This window comes from Equus quagga, chromosome 12 (assembly GCF_021613505.1).
Source record: "Equus quagga isolate Etosha38 chromosome 12, UCLA_HA_Equagga_1.0, whole genome shotgun sequence".
NCBI lineage: Eukaryota > Metazoa > Chordata > Mammalia > Perissodactyla > Equidae > Equus > Equus quagga.
Window position 1 is genome coordinate 86,335,571 of NC_060278.1, and position 26,046 is coordinate 86,361,616.

At 39.1% G+C, this 26,046-nt stretch overlaps 1 protein-coding gene across 5 annotated transcripts in view; it reads left to right on the forward strand.

Moving 5' to 3' along the window:
* CBFA2T2 (CBFA2/RUNX1 partner transcriptional co-repressor 2) overlaps positions 1-26,046 on the forward strand; it is a 140,178-nt gene that overhangs the window by 95,278 nt on the left and 18,854 nt on the right. For 3 of the 5 annotated variants that reach the window (XM_046679088.1, XM_046679089.1, XM_046679092.1), the window contains exons 2-7: positions 4,192-4,335; positions 8,866-9,107; positions 18,078-18,167; positions 21,233-21,414; positions 22,359-22,609; positions 25,527-25,612. In XM_046679088.1, coding sequence (XP_046535044.1) covers positions 4,192-4,335; positions 8,866-9,107; positions 18,078-18,167; positions 21,233-21,414; positions 22,359-22,609; positions 25,527-25,612 — 995 coding nt within the window. Of the gene's footprint in view, positions 1-2,375; positions 2,493-4,191; positions 4,336-8,865; positions 9,108-18,077; positions 18,168-21,232; positions 21,415-22,358; positions 22,610-25,526; positions 25,613-26,046 lie in introns of all 5 variants that reach the window. The other 2 variants (XM_046679090.1, XM_046679091.1) reach the window with 1 other exon arrangement.

Here is a 26,046-nt window from a genome sequence, read left to right on the forward strand (position 1 = left end):
GTAAACATGTAAGAGTGTTTACTATGTACCAGTCATTATTATATATATTATGGTACCCTCCACAATAACCTTGTGTCGTAAGTGTTATCCCCAGGGATGGATGAGGAAGACCATCGTCAGGCAACTAGTAAGTGATAGAGCACCCTTCACATCTTCACCTTCTTTCGTCTAAACATGCTTCCTCCCTGCAGCCCTGGGAGTTTCCCTTCTTTTCAGCTGTTTCTGGATAGCTCTTCCTTTCACAAAATTGCATTTTTCTTATCTCATTTTTATACCTCTTCTATTTATTGTTCCTTCATCAGCCTCAAAGTAATTTTTAAAAACCTTAAAGAGAAAGCAGTTTATAATGATTTGTAAACGCCCCCGCTTGTGGGCGGTTTATCGTAGCCTTCTTCCCAAGTAGCTTTTGTCTGGGATGTTTGTGTTTATGTGCAGTATTCCTTTCTCTTAGAGGACAGAATAGTTCCACTCTTTAGTTTCGTGTTTGATTCTTCAAGCTCCTATGCGAGAAAAAAAAAATAGCACTGCTATCACACAGAGAAGTATTCGTTACTTTGTTCTTTCCTTCAGTTTTCTGTTTTCATGACATCCTTAGCGTTTTGCAAAATGGAGAAGTAAAGTAATTATTCAGGCATGCTTTTCCATATTCACGCCTCATCTTTAGCTCAAGTTATTTGGCTTTATGTGGTCAGGTGTTGAAGCATCAGTGATTTTGAAAGGGCATGTGGTTATATATTTGTTTTATTTTATTTTATTATTATCATTATTATTTTTGGTGAGGAAGATTGGCCCTGAGCTAACACCTGTTGCCAATCCTCCTCTTTTTGCTTGAGGAAAATTTGCCCTGAGCTAACATCTGTGCCAGTCTTCCTCTATTTTCTTTTTGTATGTGGGTCCCCACTACAGAATGGCTTTGAGTGGTGTAGGTCCACGCCTGAGATCTGAATCTTGAACCCCAGTTCACCAAAACAGAGCTGGACTTAACCACTCTGCCACCAGGCCGGCCCCATGAATTTTATTTTTTAATCCATATTTATCCAAATATTCAAAATAACCAAAGCACAAACTCATAGAATGAATAAATTGTCACTTTGAATCTTAGAATCTATGTTTAGAATGAAGTTGAACCTTTATGACAAAACTAAGCGTTATTTTGATTTTCTGGGAATGAAGACTTTATGTCTCTTTGATAGTCTGAGCAGTGGTGTTTACGGGCTCAAGTCACACTTGAGAAAGGAATTTCTTCTCCTTGAACTTTATCTAACGTTCTATGGAATTAAAAAGAGCTCAAAATATGGTTGGTTCTTTGAAGGAATCCAGCTAGAATATAAAACATGAGCATCAGTTTCATGAAAATTCAGAAATGAAGTCACTCTAACAGTGATGACATGAAGACATGTCTCAGCCACCAAGCAGAAGGTTAAAATACCTACTTTGGAGGTATTAGGTGGATTAATTGTTGATAGTACACCCATTTTCCATGGGAAACCAATATTGATATTAACTTGGACATGGTCACATGGCTAGTTAGGGTAAATCCGAACTTGACACTACGCTTCCTGATTTTTTGTTTGTTTGTTTTAAGATTTTATTTTTCCTTTTTCTCCCCAAAGCCCCCCGGTACATAGTTGTGTATTTTTAGTTGTGGGTCCTTCCAGTTGTGGCATGTGGGATGCCGCCTCAGCATGGCCTGATGAGCGGTGCCGTGTCTGCGCCCAGGATCAGAACCGGCGAAACCCTGGGCTGCTGAAGCGGCCCTGGCTTCCTGTTTTCTAATCATCATTACTATTTACTGAATACAACCATCTTTAGTCTAGCACTAATTTAGGCATTGGCTCTAATTCTTATGTCTTTCCTGCAGGTAGGTCTTATCATCTCCCATTTTACATGTGTTGAAAATAAGTGCAGAAAGGTGGAATGGTTTGATAAGATTCATGTAGGTTGTGAGTAACAGAATAAGAATTCACATCAAATCTCTTATCTCCATACACATGCTTTTTCTGCTAGACAATGTTATTGAAACGTGAGAAATAACACTAGTGTTGCAGAGTTGTGAGTAGTGGTGTGAACAAGAGATGGGTAGTGTTAATCTGTAAACAGTACTTTTTAGGCTGGGTTTTACCCAGTATCTGAGCTTTCAGTGGTATGTTATTCAGTGTTCTACAGTTGGGCTGCTTTGAGTATTTCATTCTGCCAAGAGCTGAATGTTAAAACACATCTCACTGCTAAGCCCTCCTCAGGCCTTTGGCGCCCTTGCTGTTAAAGGCAGGTGGTCTGAAGAAAGGCTCCCTCTAGGTTCTTGCACACTATACACAACACATAACAGTGCGAGACAACTGTCAGTTCCTTCCTTCCCTTCTCCCCCCACCCTCCAGAAAGCTGGGCCCCAGATGGAAGAGCTGGAAACGTGTCAACTGTTCTCTGAAGGGCATTGAGGAAATACTGTCAAGAGGAAAAAGACAAACGCAACAGCTCGTTAGTCTACTAATCAGGTACAGGACTACCATCAATTTCACAAAGAAAATGTCCTGGACAGAGAGATGGGAAGGGCTGACAGAGTGTTACCCACATGGCTCTCAGAGAGCTGTACGTTTTTGTCAGGGGATTTGTAACTTGGGAGCATTACTTCCTTGATTGACTTTCTGTATTCATTATATCTCCTCCCAGAATGTGGCCATTACAAACTGAAGCGTGAAAAGAATATTTGGGGGTATTTTCCTCATTAGAAGGTGCTCATGAATGGACAAAAGATGTGCCTTGTTGCCAGTGTCATGAATTGTATGTAGTGTGTTTATAGCAATCATCTCACAGAAAGAAATCTTTGATTTAACATTCTCATTTAAACGTTTGGTGTCCATTTCTTGTACTTTAAATTGAATCCAGCAGTTATTGGAGAATAAATACATAGTACTTAAATGAAAAGTTTAGACTTAACTGAGAGGAAATAGCTCGATATAAAGGTGATGATGGTAGCCCTGGCCCTATTATTAACGGAGTGTATAACAAGTTCCCATTAATGGGGAAAAATAGTTTTTTGAAGATATTAGAATATTACTCCTCAGTATCAAGTCTTATTCATATTAGCTCGAACCGAATTCTAACATCATTAAGTTTAATCTATCAAATTTCTCTTTTTGGAATTTCTTACTGCCTGGTATTATCAAATAGCTACTTACGAATTGTCCCCATGGGTAAAGTAGCCTGTGCTTAGTTTAGAATCAGCTCTGCTTTTCATCTTTTTGGATACTATACATCATAAATGGCATTTACATGCCTGATGCCAGAGCTGTTGAATTTACCTTTTTTTTCCCTACTTAGAGTGATTGTTATGTGTAAAAATTTACTACTTCATCATTCATAGTAATTTATGCACAACTGATTATTATCCTATTTCCATGCTATGCGTTTGACACCTACTGGTCTAGATAGTCATATTTTATTTTCCCCTATTAATTTGATACATTTATAAGGAGAAGTCAAGAAAGAATGCAGTTGAGATAAGCTGAATTTATAACCTGCTTTCTTCTCTCAGCCACTATTCTCACTGTTAACTTTCAGGTCATGTCACCCCTTGACTTTGTTGCCTTGTTTTAGCTTTCTGGGGTTGCTGTAACAAAGTTTCACAAGCAAGGTGGCTTAAGACAACAATATTCTCTCATAATTCAGGAGGGCAGAAGTCCCAAATCGAGGTATCAACATGGTTGATTCCTTTTTGGGGAGTCAGAGGAAGAATCTCTTCCATACCTGTGTCCTAGCTTCTGGAGGCTGCTGATAATCCTTGACGCTCCTTCACTTGTAGACGCATCACTCCAAACCTCCACCTCCACCTCCACCGTCACATTGTGTTCTCTGTGTGTGACTAGGTCTGTCTTCAAGTAGTCTTCCCTCTGTGTCTCTTCAACTCTTCTTATGAGGGTGTCATTCATATTGTCTTTAGAGCCCGCCCAGGTAATCCAGGATGATCTCCTCTCAAGATCCTTAACTACATCTTCAAAGACTCCTTTTCCAAATAGGGAAACATTCACAGTTCAAGGGATTAATGTCTTTTTGGGTGTCACCATTCAGCCTATTAAACTAAGCATCTTCTTACCTTCTCAATTCTCTAGGAAAGTGTGTTGGTGTTTCAAATTATTGTCACATTTTTATTATCTTACAGAAAACTTTGACCTTCATTCCTTTTATTCTCTACAGTTGGTCCTGAGAAAAGGGTGCCAGCAATGCCTGGATCGCCTGTGGAAGTGAAGATACAGTCAAGATCCTCACCTCCCACCATGCCACCCCTCCCACCAATAAATCCCGGAGGACCCAGGCCAGTGTCATTTACTCCTACAGCATGTGAGACCTCTTAATTACTTGAATTTGTGGTTCAGAGTGATATTTGGATTTAAGTGACTGACTGCCATTAAGCCTTCTGCATATATTAGTCAACATTTTCAACATATGTACACACATACATATATATGTATATGTGCGTGTGTGTGTATATATGTGTGTGTGTGTGTGTGTGTGTGTGTATGTATACTGGTGATTTCTTACTTTTATAAATTGCTTTTGCTTTCTGAGAATAGTACTTAGCTAATTTAGGCATTTGGAAATTTAGTGGTCTAAATATTTTGTTTTCATACTCTTTGGCTGATAAGTAACTTTTAATTTCTTTGTCTCTAAAATAGTGAATTTAAATTATTATATTAATTCATAGGGATCAAAGTAGTTTAATAAAATTGTGAAACTACTTCTAAAAGTATTCCAGGACTGTCATGGTAAGGCTCTTTACAAAAGAGAATAATTATTGTATTAGTTTGCTAGGGCTGCCATAACAAAATACCACAGACTGGATAGCTTAAACAACAGAAGTTTATTTTTTCACAGTTCTGGAGGCTAGAAGTCCAAGATCAAGGGGTCAGCAGGTTTGGTTTCTTCTGAGGCCTCTCTCCTTGGCTTGCAGATGTCTGCCTTCTTGCTGTATCCTCCCAGGTCTTTGCCTCTGTGCACACTCATCCCTGTTGTCCCTTCCTCTTCTTATAAGGACAATAGTCATATTGGAGTAGGGACCACACATAAGACCTCATTTAACCTTTAAATGCCCTATCTCCAGATAGTCACATTCTGAGGCACTGAGGCAGAGGGTGGAGTAGGGGTTTAGAGCTTCAACATAGAAATTCGTGGCGTTCACAGTTTGGTCCATAAGAATTATATTAGCCAATAAATATATTATAAGGTGGTCTACTTTACTACTCATCAAGGAAATGCAAACTAAAACTGAATATAATACCATATACATCCACAAGAATGTTCAAAATGAGAAAGAATACCAAGTTTTGGTAAGTGTGTGTGGAGCAACCTGAATGCTTGTATGTCGTTTGAGTATGACAAAATTGTTTGGCAGTGTCTATTACCCTATAACCCAGCAATTTCAGTCCTATGTCCATACTAAAAAAAACCTCAATTTAAGGTCTAGACTTACATACATACGTATATATGTCTAGATTTTTTTTTTTTAAGATTTTATTTTTCCTTTTTCTCCCCAAAGCCCCCCGGTACATAGTTGTATATTTTAGTTGCGGGTCCTTCTAGTTGTGGCATGTGGGACACCGCCTCAGCATGGCCTGTTGAGCGGTACCATGTCCACGCCCAGGATCCAAATCTGTGAAACCCTGGGCCACCAAAGCAGGGCACATGAACTTAACCACTCAACCACCAGACTGGTCCCATATGTCTAGATTTTAATTTGAGTTCTTCTGCCTCTCCATGCCCAAGCTACCTTCAGTTCACATTGACTCTTGTATAGATATTTTGCCTCATAAAACAGAAGACACTTGATATTTATGGAGTCGCAACATGTCAGAGCACTGTCTTAGGTGCTGTTTGCATTTCCATGTTTAAACACCATTTCACAAGCTTACATACTATCTTTGCTAACATTTATGTTTTGTGTGTTTATTATTTCAAAAGGCAAGAGAAGAGAGTCTAAGAGGTACGCTTTAATAGAAGATTTGTTTTCCCAAAACATTTGTAATTAAGTGAGTGGCAACTGCAGCAGTCTGAGCCACAGTGAATGAAATGAAGTTAGATATCCTGTCTCTTAAATTCTATTTTCCTTTTCCCAAAGTTATATCTCCTTAGATGTAGGTACTATCTTGAAATGAAACAGATTTAAACCCAGGCTATCATTCAGATTTCAAGATACAGACAATAAGGATATGTATATATAAATTTAGCCCTTTTTACTTCCATACTTGACTACTGGGGGTAGATATGTTTTATTGCAGAAAAGGTGATAATGCACTTTCACTAAGGAGACTAAAAAAGCTTGTGTGAGCTCAGGGTGGCTAAAAGCGTATTTTTATGGGTAGCTTTAAAAGAGGCCAGCTTTCCAATGGCAATTGGCCTTTCTTTGGACACAAGGAAATGGCAGACCATTGCAACTAATTTTCTGGATTGCTGACATTGAGTATTGAGCTTTCCTTTCCAGTAGCTCCAGTGATCTCTCTTTTTTTTTTCTTAAAGGTTGGCACCTGAGTTAACAACTGTTGCCAATCCACTTCTTCTTCTTCTTCTTCTTCTTCTTCTCCTTCTTCTTCTTCTTCTTCTCCTTCTCCTTCTCCTTCTCCTCCTCCTTCTTCTCCTCCTCCTCCTTCTTCTCCTCCTCCTCCGCCTCCGCCTCCGCCTCCGCCTCCTCCGCCTCCGCCTCCTCCGCCTCCGCCTCCGCCTCCTCCTCCTCCTCCGCCTCCTCCGCCTCCTCCTCCGCCTCCTCCTCCTCCGCCTCCTCCTCCTCCGCCTCCGCCGCCTCCGCCGCCTCCGCCTCCGCCTCCTCCTCCTCCTCCTCCTCCTCCTCCGCCTCCTCCTCCTCCTCCGCCTCCTCCTCCGCCTCCGCCTCTGCCGCCGCTGCCGCCTCCGCCGCCTCCGCCGCCTCCGCCTCCGCCGCCTCCTCCTCCGCCGCCTCCGCCGCCGCCTCCTCCTCCTCCTCCTCCTCCTCCTCCTCCTCCTCCTCCTCCGCCCCCCCCCCTTCTTTCTTCTTCTTCCTCCTCCTTCTTCTTCTTCTTCTCTTTTTTTGCTTTTTCTTCCCAAATCCCCCCGGTAGCATAGTTGTATATTTTAGTTGTAGGTCTTTCTAGTTGTGGCATGTGGGATGCCGCCTCAGCATGGCCTGATGAGTGGTGCCATGTCCGTGCCCAGGATCCAAACAGGCAAAGCAAAGTGCACAAACTTAACCACTCAGCCACAGGGCTGGCCCCTCCAGTGAGCTCTTTTTAATGAAAGACACAGAAGAGGATTCACCCTGTTTTGCTCAGCCCGTTCGTCTTTTATGCAGTGAATCATTCGGCAACATTTTCTGAGCACTTACACTTTGCTAGCTAATGAACAAAGCCAAGGTATATACAGTATACACAGTTGTAAGTTAGTGTTCATCAAGGAGTGCATAATCTAATAAGGCAGTGCAAATACAGAAAGAAATAAGGTAAATAACATAGTGGATAAATAAATAAAGGTAAAGAAATTTGGTAAATAACAGGGGAACATAATATTACATACATATGGAACAAATGTGACATACTTTATGTTACACGTAAAGTAACATAATGGAAGCATCTGTAGGCAGCACAGAGAGAGTTAATAAATCTACTAGGGTTTACCTTAACGTGGAGCAGCAGTGTCTTTCAAAGGATGCTTCTTGATATGCTTTAGGTGATACATACTTCAGGTAACATCTGAGCTAAACAGGATGAAGAAGAATTTGCCAGAACAAATTGGAATAAGGGTCAGTCAAGAAGTAGGAGCAGTAATAGTCAACCAACTGTGACTGACTTGGAGGCAGAAGAAGGGAAGTGGAGGATTTTTCATGATTAATGAGTTGGCATTAAGCAAAATATAAGTAAATGTTGTTTTTCTAAATTAGGTAAAAATTAAATGATTGAGCTGTTTAAAGTTGGCTTAAGTCTTGACTAAAATTGTTTCTTATGTTTTTGGGCAACAGTTTTACCTTCTTAGATTTTCAAGCCTGGGTATGATTAAGTGAAAAATCTGTTGACACTTAAGCACTAGGTAATTTTGTTTCACTGTTCAGTGAAGATGGAGATTTTTTCTTAATGCCGCCAATAACTTAGCTCTAGAGTTGTATTCCAAATTAAAACTAGCAAGAAACCACTAAGAACAATGGGAAAATAGGAAAACTGTAATTAATCACATGTATTATAATTTGAGCAGAAATCTAGAATGAGAGTATCCTGTATGGTGTCTAAAAAAATGCTTTATTGAATGACCAAGAATTTGTCGGTATTAATGTAGCACGGTCAAGGCAGAGAGAAATTGACTAGACATAATCCCTTATTGTAGGAATAGGTCATTAAACTTATAGCCTAGATAAACTATTTCTCACGTTAATGTAACTTTCTGTTTTCTGGTTGTCTTGTTCACATGCTACATTCTAATTGACTGCTTAACTTCTCTGGGACCCTAAAATTGGGAAGGAGATGTGACATAAAAGATGGGTATGAATGTCCAGTCATTGGAAATACATATTCTCCCAGGCTCATCTCATGCAGAACCTGTTGCAGGAAGTCTTAAAACGACCTACCCCTGCCCATGGCACATGCAGAGTTAGATGTCCCTTCTCTTTGCTCTTATAGTACTCTGTACTCTTCCTTTTTAACACTCTATGTTATTCTCTTGTCATTTTTTATCTGACAGTATGTCTCACTATATAGCAGTCTCATGGAGGGCATAAACAGTGTCTTGTGTATTCTTTTAACATGTGCTTTGCAAAATTCAAACGAATAAATGAAGGAGAATGCAAACCAGAAGAAATTAACAAAGATCCTTGTGTTTTGCACTTAAACTGAGTCTTTCCTTTTGGCTTTCTTTTAGTAAGCAATGGCATCAACCATTCTCCTCCTACCCTGAATGGTGCCCCATCACCACCACAGAGATTCAGCAATGGTCCTGCCTCTTCCACGTCATCTGCACTAACAAATCAACAATTGCCAGCCACTTGTGGTGCTCGGCAGCTCAGCAAGTTAAAACGCTTCCTCACCACTCTTCAACAGTTTGGCAATGACATCTCACCTGAGATTGGGGAGAAGGTGCGGACTCTTGTTCTAGCACTGGTGGTAAGTACAGCATCACTGTTGACAACTGCCTGAGTGTGTGGCTTAGAACCAAAGCCAGGAGCAGAGAAGTTGTACCTATTTCTGCTCATTTCTAAACCTGTAGCAATGTGGCAAAATCTACAGACTAGATAAGTTATGTAACTTGTATAAAACTGTTGAATTGTGGATTTCAATTGTGGATGACAATGTTTATCAAAGAAACAAATCTATAAAGTTTACCTTATTGTTTCTCATGGTGTGATTTAATTCCAATAAGCAGCTTTGAATTTGTCTTAAAATTGAGTTTCAATAGGCCACTGAGGTTCAACCAAGTTAACGCGAGGTTTTGTTAACTTATTATATTCAGTGCCTTGTGCTTTGTTTCCAAACCAGAGAGAAAAGCAAAGCAGCAAGTTTAATTTTCAAAATAATAATTTGTAAAATTATAAGTTTCATAGTCTAAGTAAATAGTATCAAAGGGATTACATTCTTCAGCTCCTTATGCAAATACAGTTTCTTTAGAATTTTCAAGGTACACATAATTTTTCCTTCTATACTGAGTGTGGTGAACCCATGGTATAAGGGAGTGATTTTCTCACATTGAGATCTGGGTGGGGTTTGACTCTCAGTGTATATAAGGGAAATACTGCCAGTTCCCAATGTTTGTAAATTGAATTTTTCAAGATTTACCTCCCATCTAAGCACCCTACACTCCTGCATGTTAGCTGCGATATGAGATAAAGATGAATCACAGTTCTAAACCTAATGTTGCAGTTCTCAAGGTGTAATCAGGGACCCCTGGGATTCCCCTAGACCCTTTCAGGAAGTCTAGGAGGTCAAAAGTATTTTCATAATAATACTAAGATGTTACTTACCTTTTCACTCTTGTTCTCTCATGAGTGTATGGTGGAATTTTCTAGAGGTGGCATAATATAGGATGTCACAAGAGATTAACTGTAGAAACTGATAGGAGAACCCACCTGTCTTTTATTAAACTAGACATGAAAGAGATTTGCCAAACTGTAACAAAAGTGCCATTCCTCTTACTACATTTTTTGGGAACATGAAATTACTTTGGAAGTGATTAATAATAAATATTTTTCAAATTCTCAGTTTTAATTTCTGATATGGTGATATCGATAGGTGTAACCCACATAAATTTGAAGAATTCTGAAACTAAAAAGTTTAAGAACTGCTACCTTAAAAGATTTTTCAGTCTGGTATGGCATAAACAACTTTTGTATAAGGCATTGTGCAATAAACTACTTCATCATTTGAGATTCAGTCCTTCTTTTGTATAGCTGTAGGTGGTTCATTTTCATTGCTATGTAGTATTTTATTGTAGGTATATACCACAATTTATACTTTTTGCTCCTGATGGACATTTGAGTTGTTTGCATTTTGAGGCAGAGTCGGCGGCTCAACACCGCATTCTGAGATTTGCTAGAAGAATTCACAGGACTTGGGATATAGTTGTGCTCACAACTAAGATTTATTACAGAGGCATAATAAGGTTACACGACTGGATCATAAAGGAGAGAGAGAGACAGTTGGAGTCTGGAGGAATCCATGTGCGGGCTTCCTTAGGCTCTTTCTGTCCTATGAATCCTCACACAGAGCTCACTCTTCCCCTAGCAATGAAAATGCAGCAACATGCATGCAGCGTTTCTGCCCAGGGAAGCCTATTAGAGACTCAATGTCCAAGGTTTTTGCTGGGGTCTGGGCACATAGGCACTCTTTGCCTAGCACCTACCAAAATTCCAGACTCCCAGAAGGAAAACCAGTGTTTAGCATAAACCATGTTGTTTGCAGAAGCAGTCTAGGCACAGTGAGCCACACTCATCAGTTAGAAAAAGATTTTTTGTTTTCGTTTTGGAAAAAAGTATTTATTGTTCATATTTTACACTATCGAAAAGTCTTATTGGATCTAGGCTAATAAAATTGACATTAAATCTCAAAATGAGTTTGAACATAATTGGAAGCAAAGCAAACATCAGAATGTTATGCTAATTCCATCAGCAAATTACTTAAGTAGAGTCTGTGCTTAAGGATAATTTCAAGAGTAAAAGAAAAAATGACAGACCTTGTTGGCAAAGTAAAAAAAAAATCTTTTTCTAGCTATGAAAGTGTGTGTAGATGTAGCTGATCATCTCTTTTAAATAGCCATGCTTGGGTTAACTTTTCCTTTCTTGCAGTTGTTTTTACTTTGCTATCATTAGGAGGTGATAAAATACACAGAACATAAAATTTACCCTACTAACCATTTTTAAGTGTGCATTTAATGGTATTAAGTACATTCATTGTTGTGCAACAACCATCACCACTGTCCACCTCCAGAACTCTCTTCATCTTGCAAAACTGAAACTCTGTGCCGTTAACAGTAATTCCCCACTCCTTTCTCCCCTCAGCTCCTGTCAACCTTTTTTCTACTTGACTATTTTAGGTATCTCATATAAGTGGAATCATACCGTATTTGTCTTTTTTTTTTCTTTTAATTCACTGTCAGATTTCTGAGCTCTTTATTTTTTCTTCCTGCTTTTTCTCCCCAAATCCCCCCAGTACATAGTTGTATATTTTAGTTGTGGGTCCTTCTAGTTGTGGCACATGGGATGCCGCCTCAGCATGGCCTGATGAGTGGTGCCATGTCTACACCCAGGTTCTGAACCAGGGAAACCCTGGGCCGCAGCAGCAGAGCGCATGAACTTAACCACTCAGCCACAAGGCTGGCCCCTGGTATTTGTCCTTTTGTGGCTGGCATATTTCACGTAGCATACTGTAGTCAAGGTTCATCCATGTTGTGGCATGTGTCAGAATTTTCTACATTTTTATAACTGAATAATATTTTGCTTATCTAGTCATCCACGTTTTGTTTATCCATTCATCCATTGATGGACGCTTGAGGTGTTTCCACCTTTTTGGTTAGGGAAAGTTTTATATCAGTGTAGGAAACTGTTTATCAGCCAAGTTCCTAGATGCAAGCCAATGGTCCAGCCTTGCAAGCAGGCTTTTCTAAGGTTACCAGTTTTAGACCTGCTATGTTAACTCTTTTCTGTACAGGCCCCATTACAAATAATGTTGCCGTGAGCATTCTCATACATGATACATTTGTGCAAGCATTGCACCAAAAAATGGAATTGGGATTTCATAGGGTTTGCATACATACAAATTTAGTATATAAGACCATTTCCCAAGTGTTATACCAGTTTATACTCTCACATCCTGGGATTTTCATTAAGATCAGTATCTCAGTCCATTCAGGCTCTTATAACAGAATACCATAGACTGGGTGGCTTATAAACAACAAACATTGATCTTGCAGTTCTGGAGGCTGATAAGTCCAAGATCAAGGTGCTGGCAGGTTCATTGTGTGGTGAGAGCCCACTCCCTGATTCATAGATGGCCAGCTTCTTATTGTGTCCTCACAGGGTGAAAGGGGCAAGGGAGCTCTCTGGGGTCTCATTTCTCATGAGGACACTAACACCATTCATAAGGGCTCTGCCCTCAGGACCTAATCACCTCTCAAAGACCCCCACCTCCAAATACCAGCGCATTGGGATTAGGTTTCAACATATGAATTTTGAATGATTACATTCAATCTCTAGCAGTTGGTGTTGAAACTGTAAATATATTTGGAAAAGATGCAGAAAAAATATGTTAAATTTAATACCCATTCATTATTTAAAAAAAACACTTAGCAAACTAGTTATAGTAGGAACTTCCTTAATCTGATGACAGTTAAATCCATGTAAAAATAAAAGCTATAGCAAGCCTCATGCTTAATGCTGAAATTTTGAAAGCTTTCCCTCTGATATTAGGAATCATATAAAGATGTTTCTTTATTCAATGTAACCCGGAATATTCTAGCATAGAAAATAAGATATAAGGGGGGACCAGCCCTGTGGCCTAGTTGTTAAGTTCAGCACGCTCTGCTTCAGTGGCCCAGGTTTGGTTCCCAGGCGTGGACCTATACTACTCATTGGCAGCCATCCTGTGTTGGTGACCCATATACAAAATAGAAGAGAACTGGCACAGATGCTAGCTCAGAGCAAATCTTCTTTAAGCAAAAATAGGAGGATTGGCAACAGATGTTAGGTCAGGCTGAATCTTCCTCTGCAAAAAAAAAAAAAAGATATAAAGATTGGAAAGACAGAAATAAAACTGCCCTTATTCATAGATAAAACGATTGTCTTATGTGTGTTGCAGTTGAACCTACCATTCTGTTCTTTTTTCTTTTTCTTTGGGTTTGCTACCATTTTGTTGAAAACTTTGTCTAATTTGGAGGAGAATGAACATCTTTAGATTGTTATACTTCTCTTTCAAGAAAGCCTTATTTAGTCTTCTATTTATGAAAAGAATGGTTAAGATTTTGGTGGGCATATGTAAGTGGAACAGTCTTTCCATATGGAGGAGACATTGTTAGCCAACTCAGAAAGGGCTGCATGGTTAGGTAGCTGGAGTTTAGTTTCCCTATGTGCATTCTGTGTTTCTGGTGTATCGGAGGTAAAGTACTGGTAGTCTCTAACTATGCCAGGGAGCAGGCCTGACTGATTTCCACCGCAAGGTAAAGGGAAATGTTCTGTACTCCACCCACTTATTTGGAGAATACATATTCTGGAGGGTAGTTTGGCAGTGTTTCAGGTACCACAAACTAGGCCGTTCCTTTGACTCACCAGTTTCTCTCCTTGAAATTCATCCTAAGAAAATAATAAACAATGTGCACCAGGATAATCAGTTCAATATTATTTATAGTGCCAAAAAAAATTGAAACCTGTTGAATGTCCTATAGAAGCTTGAGTAAGTTTCGATACATCAGTTTAAGGGGATATGATGTAGTCATTAACTATCAAGTCTGGTTCAGAGGTGCAACAGAAAGGTGTGCCTCTTCCTATTCCTATTCCTCCTGAGAAATAGAGAAAATAACCTTGAACGTTATATATAAAATAAAAATAAGACTCTAAAAGACGAAGAGAAGAAGTCAGATTGGCCAGTCACCCTGGGACCCAAGGAAGTACAGAGCAGTGAATTCCCTAGGTTTTGTTTTCATCATATATCCTACATTGTGGTCTGGAGAAGCTATTAATCTGGAAACAGGAGTACAAACCAAAAAAAAAAAAAAAAAAAAAGCCTCTTTCTAGCCAAAGGCCTAGGAAAGGAGGAAACAAACAAGATAGAAAACTTTTAGACAATAACCACCCTGTTGCAGCCAAACACCTCGGAAAAAACTGCAGTAATGGGCACTCTTCCCTTTCTGGTCAAAGGCCCAGTGGAGAAACCAAACTTACACCACTTCCGAACAGTAATGAGCCCCTCCTTCCTCGCCTCTCCAAATCAACAGAGGTTGGGTGGGGGAACCTAGGATCAAGGATTCTGACAGCATCAAGGATTCTTCTTTTCCCAATGGCACAGTGTCGGAGGAGGCCTTCAAAACAGAAAACAGAGATAAGATCTAGAGTCTTGCAACACAGAACCCTAAATGTCCAGGATACAGTAGAAGATCACTTGTCATATCAAGAGCCAGGACCACCTCAACAGGAATGAGAAAAGATAACCAACAGACATCAGCTAAACTGACACAGATGTTGGAATTATCTAACAAGGATTTTAAAGCAGCCGTCACAAAAAATGCTTCAGTGAACAATTATCAACACAAATGAAGAAATACAAAAGCTCCTCAAAGAAATAGAAGATATAAAGAAGAACTAAATAGAAATTTTGGAAGTGAAAAATATAACAAAATTAAAAACTCACTGATGGACTCAAAGGTAGAATGGAGAGGACAGAGGAAAAGATCGGTGAACTTGAAGCTAGAACAATAGAAAAAACTACCTAATTTGAACAACAGAGATAAAATAACTTTAAAAAAATGAACAGAACCTCAGGGACTTGAAGGAATATAACAAAAGATCTGAGTCACAGTAGGAGAAGAGAAAGAGCTGAAATAATGGCTGAAATATTCCTCAATTTGACAAATATCCTAAACCTACAGATTCAAAAAAGCTGAGCAGGCCTCCAAAATACCGCACCCTCCTCAATCCCCTCGCAAAAATGACAGAAAATCTTGAATGCAGCGAGAAACATCTTACCTACAAGGGAAAAATTCCAGGGACAGTGGACTTCTCGTCAGTAACCACAGAGGCTAAGTGCTGAAAGAAAAGAACTATCAACATAGAATCTTTTATCTATTGACAATATCCTTATGGAGTGAAAGGTGGAGGGATCAAAATATTCTCAGGTGAAGTTAAACTCAGAGGATTTGTCTAAGGCAGACCTACCCTAAAAGAATGGCTAAAGGAAATTCCTGAAATGGAAAAAAATGATGAAGGAAGGAATCTTAAGATATCAGAATAGGTGAAAGAAAAATGGAAAGAGTAAAATTATAAGTAAATACAGTAGACTTTCCTTCTCCTCTTGAGTTTTCTAAATTATGTTTGGTGGTTGAAGCAAAAATATAACATGTCTGATATGGATGTCAGTATCTATCAAGGAAATATTTAGGAAAATTATAAACTGGCGTGGATAAGACTTCTGTATCTTGATTACATTGATGATGACCTGTATATACACATGCCATAAAATGACATAGAACTATATACACGTTTTACCAGTGTTAGTTCCCTAGTTTTGGTGTTGCACTAAAGTTATATAAAATGTAGCCATCGGGGGAACCTGGGTGCAGGATACATGGGAACCTGTCTGTACTATTTTTGCAACTTCTTATGATTATAATAATCTGAAAATTTTAAAAGAATAATTTTAGTCTCATAGCCTATCTATATCCGTTGTCTTCTAAGACGACTATAGGTGATGCCCTTGTGATCCAGAGACCAGAGCCCCTACCATTTTGCCTTTTCACGTTATTCTTTGTCAGAAGCATCTTCCCCAAGGCTGCACTTTTACTTCTCCGGGTGGCGCTTCTCTACAGCCTTCCTTGTCTTCCTAAGTCTGATTCAAACATGTCTTCTCTGCCTGCTGTAAGGTCCTGCCCACGTGTACCTCAGTCATACTGTAATGAATAGCTTACTTGTCTGTTTTCCCACTGGACTATGAATTCTTAGGAAAAGAACTATGCTCTTATTTATTAAATAATTGAATGAGAGGGAAGGATAACAGAACAGCAGCTTATCATCCCTCTCAGAGGACTGCTCTGCATCTACAGTGTATATAGCCCTAAGACAGTTTCTCTGGCCTATTTGTCTGTGCCACTCAGTCTATCCTTTCCTTCCTTTGTCCATCCACAAGAAAACTTAACAGTCATATAATGTTTCCATAGATTTACTCTGCTTGTGTTTATTTTGTGAGGCCTGATAACATTCAAGTAGCAGGGAAAGAATGTCGTACTTTTTACATTTTTACATTTACTGTGTATTCATGATTACCAGTCCCTTTGGTTGCATTGTACAACTGTCATGTACTTAAAACAAGTATTCAGTTAAAGTTTAAAAGAATGAAATGAGATAAACTTTTCAAACATTTTCACTTAACATGGTTAAGATATATACCCTTTTTCCCTAAAGGGAAACATTTTAATTTTTACTGAATAGTAATATGATATATTTGAGAAATTCAACATAATTTCACATCCAGAAATAACTGCTGGTGAATTGTCCTTCCAGACATTTAAAATACTATATAAATATGTGTGTGTTATTTTCATAAATGGATTATTGGAAAACATACTATTTTGTTTCTGGTTTTTCACTTAACAGTATATTATAGACACCTTTCTTCATTAATTCATACAAATCTGTACCCCCCAAGTGTTCTGATTTATGACTGTATCGTAATTTTTATTGCAGTTTCCTGTTGGTGGACCTATGTGTTCTTCATTTCTTATTGTTAAGAAGCAATATTGTGCTGATGAATAATTTGTATGATACTTGTTACAACTTTGAACACTTGATGATTATAAAAGTAAATTCCTAGAAATGGTATTGTTCTTTCAGGGGAGCAAGAATTCAGATTAATGCCCAGTTTCGTTGTTTTTTTTTTTTTAAGATTTTATTTTTCCTTTTTCTCCTCAAAGCCCCCCAGTACATAGTCGTGTATTTTTAGTTGTGGGTCCTTCTAGTTGTGGCATGTGGGATGCCGCCTCAGCATGGCCTGATGAGTGGTGCCATGTCCACGCTCAGGATTCGAACCAGCGAAACCCTGGGCCCCCAGAGCAGAGCGTGCGAACTTGACCGCTCGGCTTCGGAGCCAGCCCCTTGTTTTGTTTTTTTTAAGTCATTATTATGCTGTGTTTTAGGGAATTGAAAATATTTTGTGAACTTTGAAAAAAATATTTTTCTGTACCATTCTCCTTTAACAAAGGAGCTGAGAATCTTAGTTTAAAGCCAGACTTGAAAAAGTACAGGCGAAGTGCTAATAACTTTGCTAGGAATACTAAAATCTTACCAGTGAGAGTCTGCTTATTTGGAGGTGCTCTGATATGCAAATAGACCCCTTGAAGGTAGAGGGCACCTATTGGGTTTTGTTTTGGTTTGGTTTGGTTTTTTAACTTCTGATTTAGAAGATTTGGGGAACTGATGCTAGGAGGTAGGCAGAAGCTATGAAGAAATGAACTTCTAAAGAAATGAGGCTCTACGTTATTGAGTCTTTAAGTTGATGTCCTGGACTGATTCAGGATCTGTTCAGGGAACATCTTAAGCTTGGTTTCCTGTTCCTGAGGCAACTTGTGATGCATCCTTCAATACAAGAGACCTGAGTTGCTTGTCTTCACAGGCAGTGAGGAAGGCAGTGCCCTGTTCTACAGCCCAGGCTGCTGAGCATAGAGGAGAATTTAGATTTGGGGTAGTAGAGGAAAGAAAATCAAGGAGGTGAATTTCTTTCATAAATAATAGAATTCAGTTAACCTTTGAAAGGGATCTTTCACAGTAGTGCTCTTGGAATTATCTTTTTACTTATGATTTTAAAAGATTCAATACTATCAGATTTATATTCGGAGGACACTGTCCGGTTTTAGAAGTTGAACAATGTTGTTTATCTTTTCAGAACTCAACAGTAACAATTGAAGAGTTCCATTGCAAGCTCCAAGAGGCTACAAACTTTCCTCTTCGTCCTTTTGTGATTCCATTCCTCAAGGTAAATTTTATGAGATAATTACTGAATATAATTTAGCTTCAACATTTCCTCAAGATCTGCTGCTGATCCCTGTTCTGTGATTTAAATCAGGGCATCTTGTCACATTTTCCTATCTTTATTTTATTTTGGGCTGCTAGAGAAATGTGAGGGCAGTCTGCAGATAAGCCATGTACTTGATAAGATGAGAATTGCAAAAGTCTTGAGTTGTGGTCTGTATGCAGATGCTGCTGGTAACACATAGAAGGAGCAAGTTAGGAGCAGGGGTAGCAGGAGGTGAGTGGGCCAGAGGTGTGGGTGGCGTGGAGGCTGGGCTCTTAGTAGAGGAAGTAACTGGACACTAAATCTTTTGGTTGTAGACAGAGGGTGGAGAGTGTGTGTGTTACGCATTTTAGGCAGGACTAGCTAGTAAGTGGTATCACTGCATGCCCTCAGGAGACAGAGATGTTAACTTGTCTCAGAATCGGTGATGTTGACTTTGATCACTTGGTAAAGGCAGTGTCTGCCATGCTTTTCCACTGTAAAGTTTCTGTCTTTTCCTTTTAAACTGTAATTTTCAAAAACAGGTGAAATTATGACTCATACAGATAAAAAACAAACTCACATCAAAGATTTTATTTAACTCATTATTGCTGAGGGAATTAGTAATGTGTTATAACTAGTTCAGGTGAGAATCCACAGAACAGACACATTTGTAGATCAGGATTATTGATGAGTGTGCAAACAGAAGTAAAATTGGCTTCTAGAGCGGGCAACGGAAGTCGGTTAAAGCTCTACTGGACATAAGTTTATGCATGTCCATAGACAACAATTATTTTGCATTGCCATCAGTTATCTGTAACTTGTAGAGTTGTAAAATAGTTCAAAGGCAGTGAAAGACTAGAGTCAAATAGCGGTGTGCTTTAGACCAGGCATTATTTGGAAACCTGTGACCCAAATCCAGCCCACTACATGGTTTTGTACAGCCCGGGAATGGTTTTTACAGATGAACATTTATAGTTGATTTGATAATAGGGAACAGTAACTTTGAACTCCAGTTAAGCTAAATATTATCCTTAATCCATCACCTCTCCCCAAATGAATACTATTCTTTTCATTAGTAGTAGAATGATAGCACAAGAAAACTGTACCTCATGTGTGTTTGTAATTTAACTTTTGTCAGTAGAGTATTTGTGGAAATTAATTTTCTTCTCTCTTGTGTATGAGTACCTACGTAGTATCTTCAATTTTGCCTCTTGACTCACAAATCGTCAAGCATCTAGCCAAGTAAGAATGCCCCTTTGCCTTCTTGTACTTTACCTTCATTTCCTAAGAAAATAGAGTAACGTCAAAAAGATGGGTCATCTTACTGAAGTACTGATACCAGGTTTTTATAACTTTAAAAATTAGAGATAGGGTCCAGCCCTGTAGCCTAGTGGTTAAGTTCAGCATGCTTTGCTTTGGTGGCCTGGTTCAGTTCCCAGGCTCAGACCTACACCAGTTGTCAGCAGCCATGCTGTGGTGGCAGTCCACATACAGAATAAGGGAAGATTGGCACAGATGTTAGCTCAGGGTGAATCTTCCTCAGGAAAAAAAAAAAAATTAGAGCATCACAGACATACAAGGAAGTGCATAGGTCTCAGGTATACTGCCTGTGTTGTGGCTCAGTTCTGATAGCACTGAAGTCTCAGCCTCTCAGAGCAGTCTGTAGTGCTTTTTTCAGCCCCGAACCAGCTGTGCTAGTTCTGTCTTGGTCTCTCTTCTGTATGTCAGAGCCAGTAGACAATTATTTCCCCTCAGATTTTGAAATCAAGAAAAATTGTGAAATTTGTGTTAATAGGAAATAATTAGCTTTTTTCTTTTTAATTCATCAAAGGACACATGGCACAGGTGTGTAAAGATCTGACATGGTATTTTTTTCAATTAAGTTTTTACAGTTGCTACAAGATTGAGGTTATAGAACAGACTTAAAAATTGTTTTATGTGGTCAAATTCTCTATTCTTAACTCTGTTACTTTGGAAAACAGCATGAGGTAGGTTGTTATAGCAGCATTTTGGCTAGCATTTGGGTTTTTGTCAATTTATTTCTGCTTTAAAATGATCTCTAATTATGGTGCCTGCTAAATTAACCTTTGGTAAAGGGATGACTACTTTAAAACTCTCCTTTCACTTGCTCATCTGTTTCCTGTGGGATAAAGACTTCTATTATGGGCTCAGGCTGAATTATTTTTAAATTTTGGGAGAAAAATATAATTCTTACTTTTTTTTTTAATAAAAGGGAATATGGGAAAAGTACATTTTATGTGTGAAGGAACTATAGTTAAGTTTAAAGATGGATAGCATTTTTTATATGATTTATCACCTTTAGAGTTTTTCTAAGTTTGAGGAGAAGGAAAAATAATCAGTAGATAATTAACTGTCCTTTTACAGAATAAGGAAATGTGCCCAACTAGGGTGCCACACTACAGAAATAGAGCATGTCCTTGTGTTACCTGTGAATCCTCAGAGCCTAGTCTAAGGCTTGTTGCTTTCATTATCATCATTCCCAATACTTTTTTCAAAACACCATGTTCCAACCAAGCTGGAATAATCACTATTTCCAGAATTCCCTGGCAGCTCTCATAGATCACATGAAGGGAAGCTATAAGAGACAAGTTGGGATTCAGAAGACAGAAACCAGGGCTTGTAATGATAGAGGAAAGGATGAATTCCTCCTACTCCCATGTAGGCAGTACTAATTCTCTGACTGAAGTCTTCAAAAATGTTTTAAGTTTCTAAATTATTATGTTCAACAAACCTACAGTGAGCTTTGACTCTCTACTAGGCCACAAAGGTAAATAAAATGCAGTCTCTTCCCGAAGGGGATTTACATCTTGTGGGGGCAAGAGACAAGTCAACCAATAACTCAAGTTCAGTATAATAGATGTCACTTTATTCATAGAGAGGCGTTTGAAAATCAGACTGACAAGGAGAAAAGGGCTTTTGTCTTGTGTCATCTGGTTTGTGAAACCTTTTGAGGTGGCGAGCCCTGTTGTGTAGAGCCCAACACTGGGAAAAGTACCTTCCAGCCCCTGCTTCTTCTTTTCAAGGCTAACCTGCCACTGCTGCAGCGAGAACTGCTGCACTGCGCTCGGGCTGCTAAGCAGACGCCATCCCAGTACCTGGCTCAGCATGAGCACCTTCTGCTCAACACCAGTATTGCGTCGCCTGCAGACTCTTCTGAGCTGCTCATGGAAGTGCATGGAAATGGGAAAAGGCCCAGTCCAGAGAGGTGAGCAGAGAAGAGCTTCGTTGTTCTTGCTTTTCTGGAACCACTCTGAGCTTGTTCTTTGCTTGTGAAAGAATTTGATTACAGTGGTTATGTATCGGTATGGACTCAGAATTTCTAAGATTCGTTTTGCTTTGTCCCAACATCAGGCAGCAGAATGCTTCTCAAATCTATAGGTGTAGCTCCCAGACATGAGTATTTTTCAAAAACTCTTCAGATGATTCTGTATACCCTTGGTGAGAAATTCTGCTCCAGAGCATCCTGTGGGTTCACTGTTCCAGAGCCGTAAGAAATACAATCTTCCCAAGGCATTTTTTCTAATGTATGAAGTCTTGTAAAAGTGTAACAATTAATTATTGGTACTTGTTAATGAATCACCTTTACTTTGAAGATTGAAGTTATATTAATTTATTCTGTAAATTTTAGTATGAGTGTCTACCACAATGTTCTATGTTTTGTCAAGGAAGCAATAATTTAACAACAGTAGGAAGTTTGTTACAGTTGAACCTAAATGATTAAAAACCCTACCAACTCACAAGTGTATTAATTATGTGACACTTTTCTCCCACGTAGAGAATTGTTTCTTTCTAGTAACTGACCTCCCTCCACAATAGCAAATTTGATCTCAAAACATTCCCAAACATAGTTGAACTCATATTCCTCTCATATAAGAAAATGCTGTCATCTCCTTAGTTTCTCCTTTGCTTTTTGAGGTTGAGGGGTTTCTGCCTGGATATGCATGGATTTGACCTCTGAATACTGGAATAAATCAGCAGGAACCGTTATCTGCCTGGTCCCTGAGGGACATTTCCGTTTATGCCTCATGTCAAACCATTTCTTGCTGTTTTCTTGTTTGTGAGAGTGCATAGCACAAAGTAGGTACTCAGGAAATGTTTGTGTGAATGCCTGTTGACGGGCTCAGATATGTACTTCTGGTTCTTTTACAGGAGGGAAGAGAGCGGGTTTGAAAGAGAGACAATTGCTCCTGAGCCTCCTGCCAAGAGAGTGTGTACCATCAGCCCTGCTCCCCGGCACAGTCCTGCCCTCACTGTGCCCCTCATGAATCCTGGGGGCCAGTTTCATCCTACTCCTCCGCCTCTTCAGCACTACACCTTAGAAGATATTGCAACTTCCCACCTGTATCGTGAACCCAAGATGCTGGAACATCGAGAAGTTCGTGACAGACACCACAATCTTAGTAAGTGACGTAAGCAGCATGGTAGTGATTTAAATTCAGATTGAATCCTTGAGTTTCTTTTCTACTCAGTGATAAAGCAAAATAATGTCATTATTGCTTTTTTCTGCTGATAAGATAAAACAATATTATACATTAAAAAGACTATTAGAATTGATCTTACTTCGTATCTTCTTCTTATCATATGATAGAAGTAGAATTAAATGAATTTTAGGAAATACACAGTGAAATACTTAAGAATAAAAGGGTATCACTTATTCTCAGATGATTCAGAAAAAAGATAGAGAATGATAGGGGCTGGGCCCGTGGCCAAGTGGTTAAGTTTGTGCACTCCACTTCGGTGGCCAGGGTTTCACTGGTTCGGATCCTGGGCGTGGACCTAGCACCACTCATCAAGCCATGCTGAGGCAGCGTCCCACATAGCACAACTAGGAGGACCCACAGCTACAATATACAGCTATGTACTGCAGGGGACCTTTGGGAAATCTGAATGAAGGGTAAATGAGAAGTCTTTGTACTGTTCTTGCAACCTCTCTGAAAGTCTGAATTTATTTCAGAATGAAACATTTTTAAAACTAAGAAAGATTTAAAATATATGGTCTTGGAGGTGAAAGTGCATAGATGGTTTAGGTCAGGAGAGGTAAGGTATATGTAAATTTAAATATTGGCTCTGCATCCTAACTAGCTGTGAGATCTTATGCAAGTTGCTTCAGCTCTCTGATCCTCGGATAACTCAATTCTAAAGTGGAGATAACCACCACCTGTGCTGGGTCATTTTTACATTTGGAATACCTGGCACATGCCACCTCTGTAACCATTAAATTTAGGAAGAAACAAAAAGGCCCTTAACAAACCTCACTGGAGATCAGTTTTGAACAAGAGCTCTTTGTCATGTACTCAAGTTTACTGCAGGAGGTTGTTTGGAGTTTAACTGCTGAGCATGTGTCAGAGCAGAGAACCAACTGGCTACTAGCTTCCAGGGTTTCCCCTCTATTTCCATCTGTGGGGTCCCCTGTGGAGTGAAATGTTGCAACACATTTGCCGTCCCTGTTCTGACTTAGGCTCACTAGCATCTTTCAGGGGCGTGGACCGCACAATAGGGCTCTGGCTTCATGCAGTGGGGCTGAATGGTGAGGCCCGTGACAGCAGTGGTGTTCTCAGCTGCCAACATTTACTGAATCTTAGGTACCATGTAGATTGTGGTGTACATACATTATCTCACTTAATCTTCATAGCAGTCCTATGCAGTTGTTATGCCCTTTTTGTAGATGACAGATGAAAAAACTGTGGCCAAAATCCCATAGCTACAAAGTAGCACAGATAAGATTCAGACCCCAGCTGTCCAGTGCCCAAGGCTTAGGTACGTTGCCCGCATGTTATGACGCCCCCCTTAGCAGCTGTTGTGTATGATCCAATCCCCTTTTTCCTATGTCTCTCTTTTTATGTTAAAAACTAGGTTTGCTGTTGGTTTCTTCCATATTCATACAAATTTTTTGCCAGTTCAATCTGTTACTTTCTAAGAGAAAAGTGTCCTAAAAACTAGCTATAACTTCATTTTGGTCAGATTTTCCTTGCATTTCTAACAATTTTAAAAAAACTTTTTCATCTTGAAATGTTCTATTTGAAAGACCTTTAATCCTCTCCCTTGATTGTTTATTTCAGGTTTAACCATTTGTCTTCCAGGCTGATTACAGATTCCTCAATTTTCCCCAGTCCTCTTTTTTTTTTTTTTTTTTAAGATTTTATTTTATTTTTTTTTTCCCTTTTTCTCCCCAAAGCCCCCCGGTACATAGTTGTATATTCTTATTTATGGATCCTTCTAGTTGTGGCATGTGGGACGCCGCCTCAGCGTGGTTTGATGAGCAGTGCCATGTCCGTGCCCAGGATTCGAACTGACGAAACACTGGGCTGCCTGCGGCAGAGCGCGCGAACTTAACCACTCGGCCACGGGACCGGCCCCTCCCCAGTCCTCTTTTGAAAACATATGCCATAGTACAGTGGTTCTCAGCTCTTACCAAACCATTTTTTTCCCTGCCCCTTTATAAACAAATATATTGTAACACCCCACCCCCATTCTCCTAAAATGAAATTTATGAATACTGTAGCCTACCTTAGACATATAATTTTAGGATCAATATTCTAAAGCGTAATATATAAGAAAGTATTTTATAATACGTTAGTGCTCATTCATCACTATAGAAGATATAATCAAATAAGCAGTTGCTTGCATAGATACAGAATCACTATGAATACAACACTTATAAATTCAGAGTGATAACAGATGTGTTATATTAATGATTCAAATTCTGTGAGCAGTCTAGCAATATGTGACATTCTTCAAAATAGTCGACAACTCTTAACTCTATATACCCTTGATTCACACAGTCTTTGTGTTCCTGCAAATTTCAGTATATATTAAAACCAAGTAAAAATTAATATTTTGGTAACATTAAGTTGTTTCCAAGTGCTTGTACAGTACCCACTCTAGTTGTGGTGGTTAAGCATTTACATTGTGCTGCATCCTTGTCAACACTTTGTATTATCTGACAATTTAATTTTTTCCAATGTAAAGATGTAAAATGTTATCTTAATGATGATTTTATTTGCACTGTGTGACTAATGAGTTTGAGTGTCTTTTCCTGTGTTTATGGACCATCTGTACTTTCTGTGATATACCTGTTTATTTCTTTTGCCTCTTTTTCTTTTGGGCTATTTGTCTTTCATAATTGATTTGTAGGAGTTTTTTTATGTATTCTGAATAGTGATTTTTTTGTTGGTTTTATGTCATTTTGTGGGTCCCACACTCCATCCTGAATCATGGCCTTAGTAGTGTGCTGACACTTGGTATGAATGTGTGTGTATTTACTTGGTGGAATTCTGTTTACTGTATTCTTGAAATTTAATCTCTAATTTCTAATAGGTCTAAATGGAGGCTATCAAGATGAGTTGGTAGACCACCGTTTGACAGAAAGGGAATGGGCTGATGAATGGAAACATCTTGATCATGTAAGACTCTTACAGTGTGTAACTTTCCTAAGTACTTATTACTTTTAATTCTCAATATTACGAATAGTAATTGAAGTGAATTTAACCAGAGCCACAAGTCTTTGCAATAAAAGCTGATTTATCTACTACTCCCCCAGCTAGAGAGCTAAGAATAACTCTCAAATCTTTATCGTGGGGTGATCACTTCAGATCATAACGAAGTGAAGTTATGTAGTTTAATGGTTAAAACATAGGTTTGTGAGTTTAGGTCCCAGCTTTGCCACTTCCTACCTTTGTGCAGTGGGCAAATTGCTTCACCATTTGTATCCTTAATTTTTATACCTTAAAAAAAAAAGAATGCTGAATTATTTGAATTCACAAGAGGGTTGTAATATCTAAGGTGCTTGTCACGGGGCCTGGTATATAGGAAGTGTTAAATAAATGGAGCTTCCTCA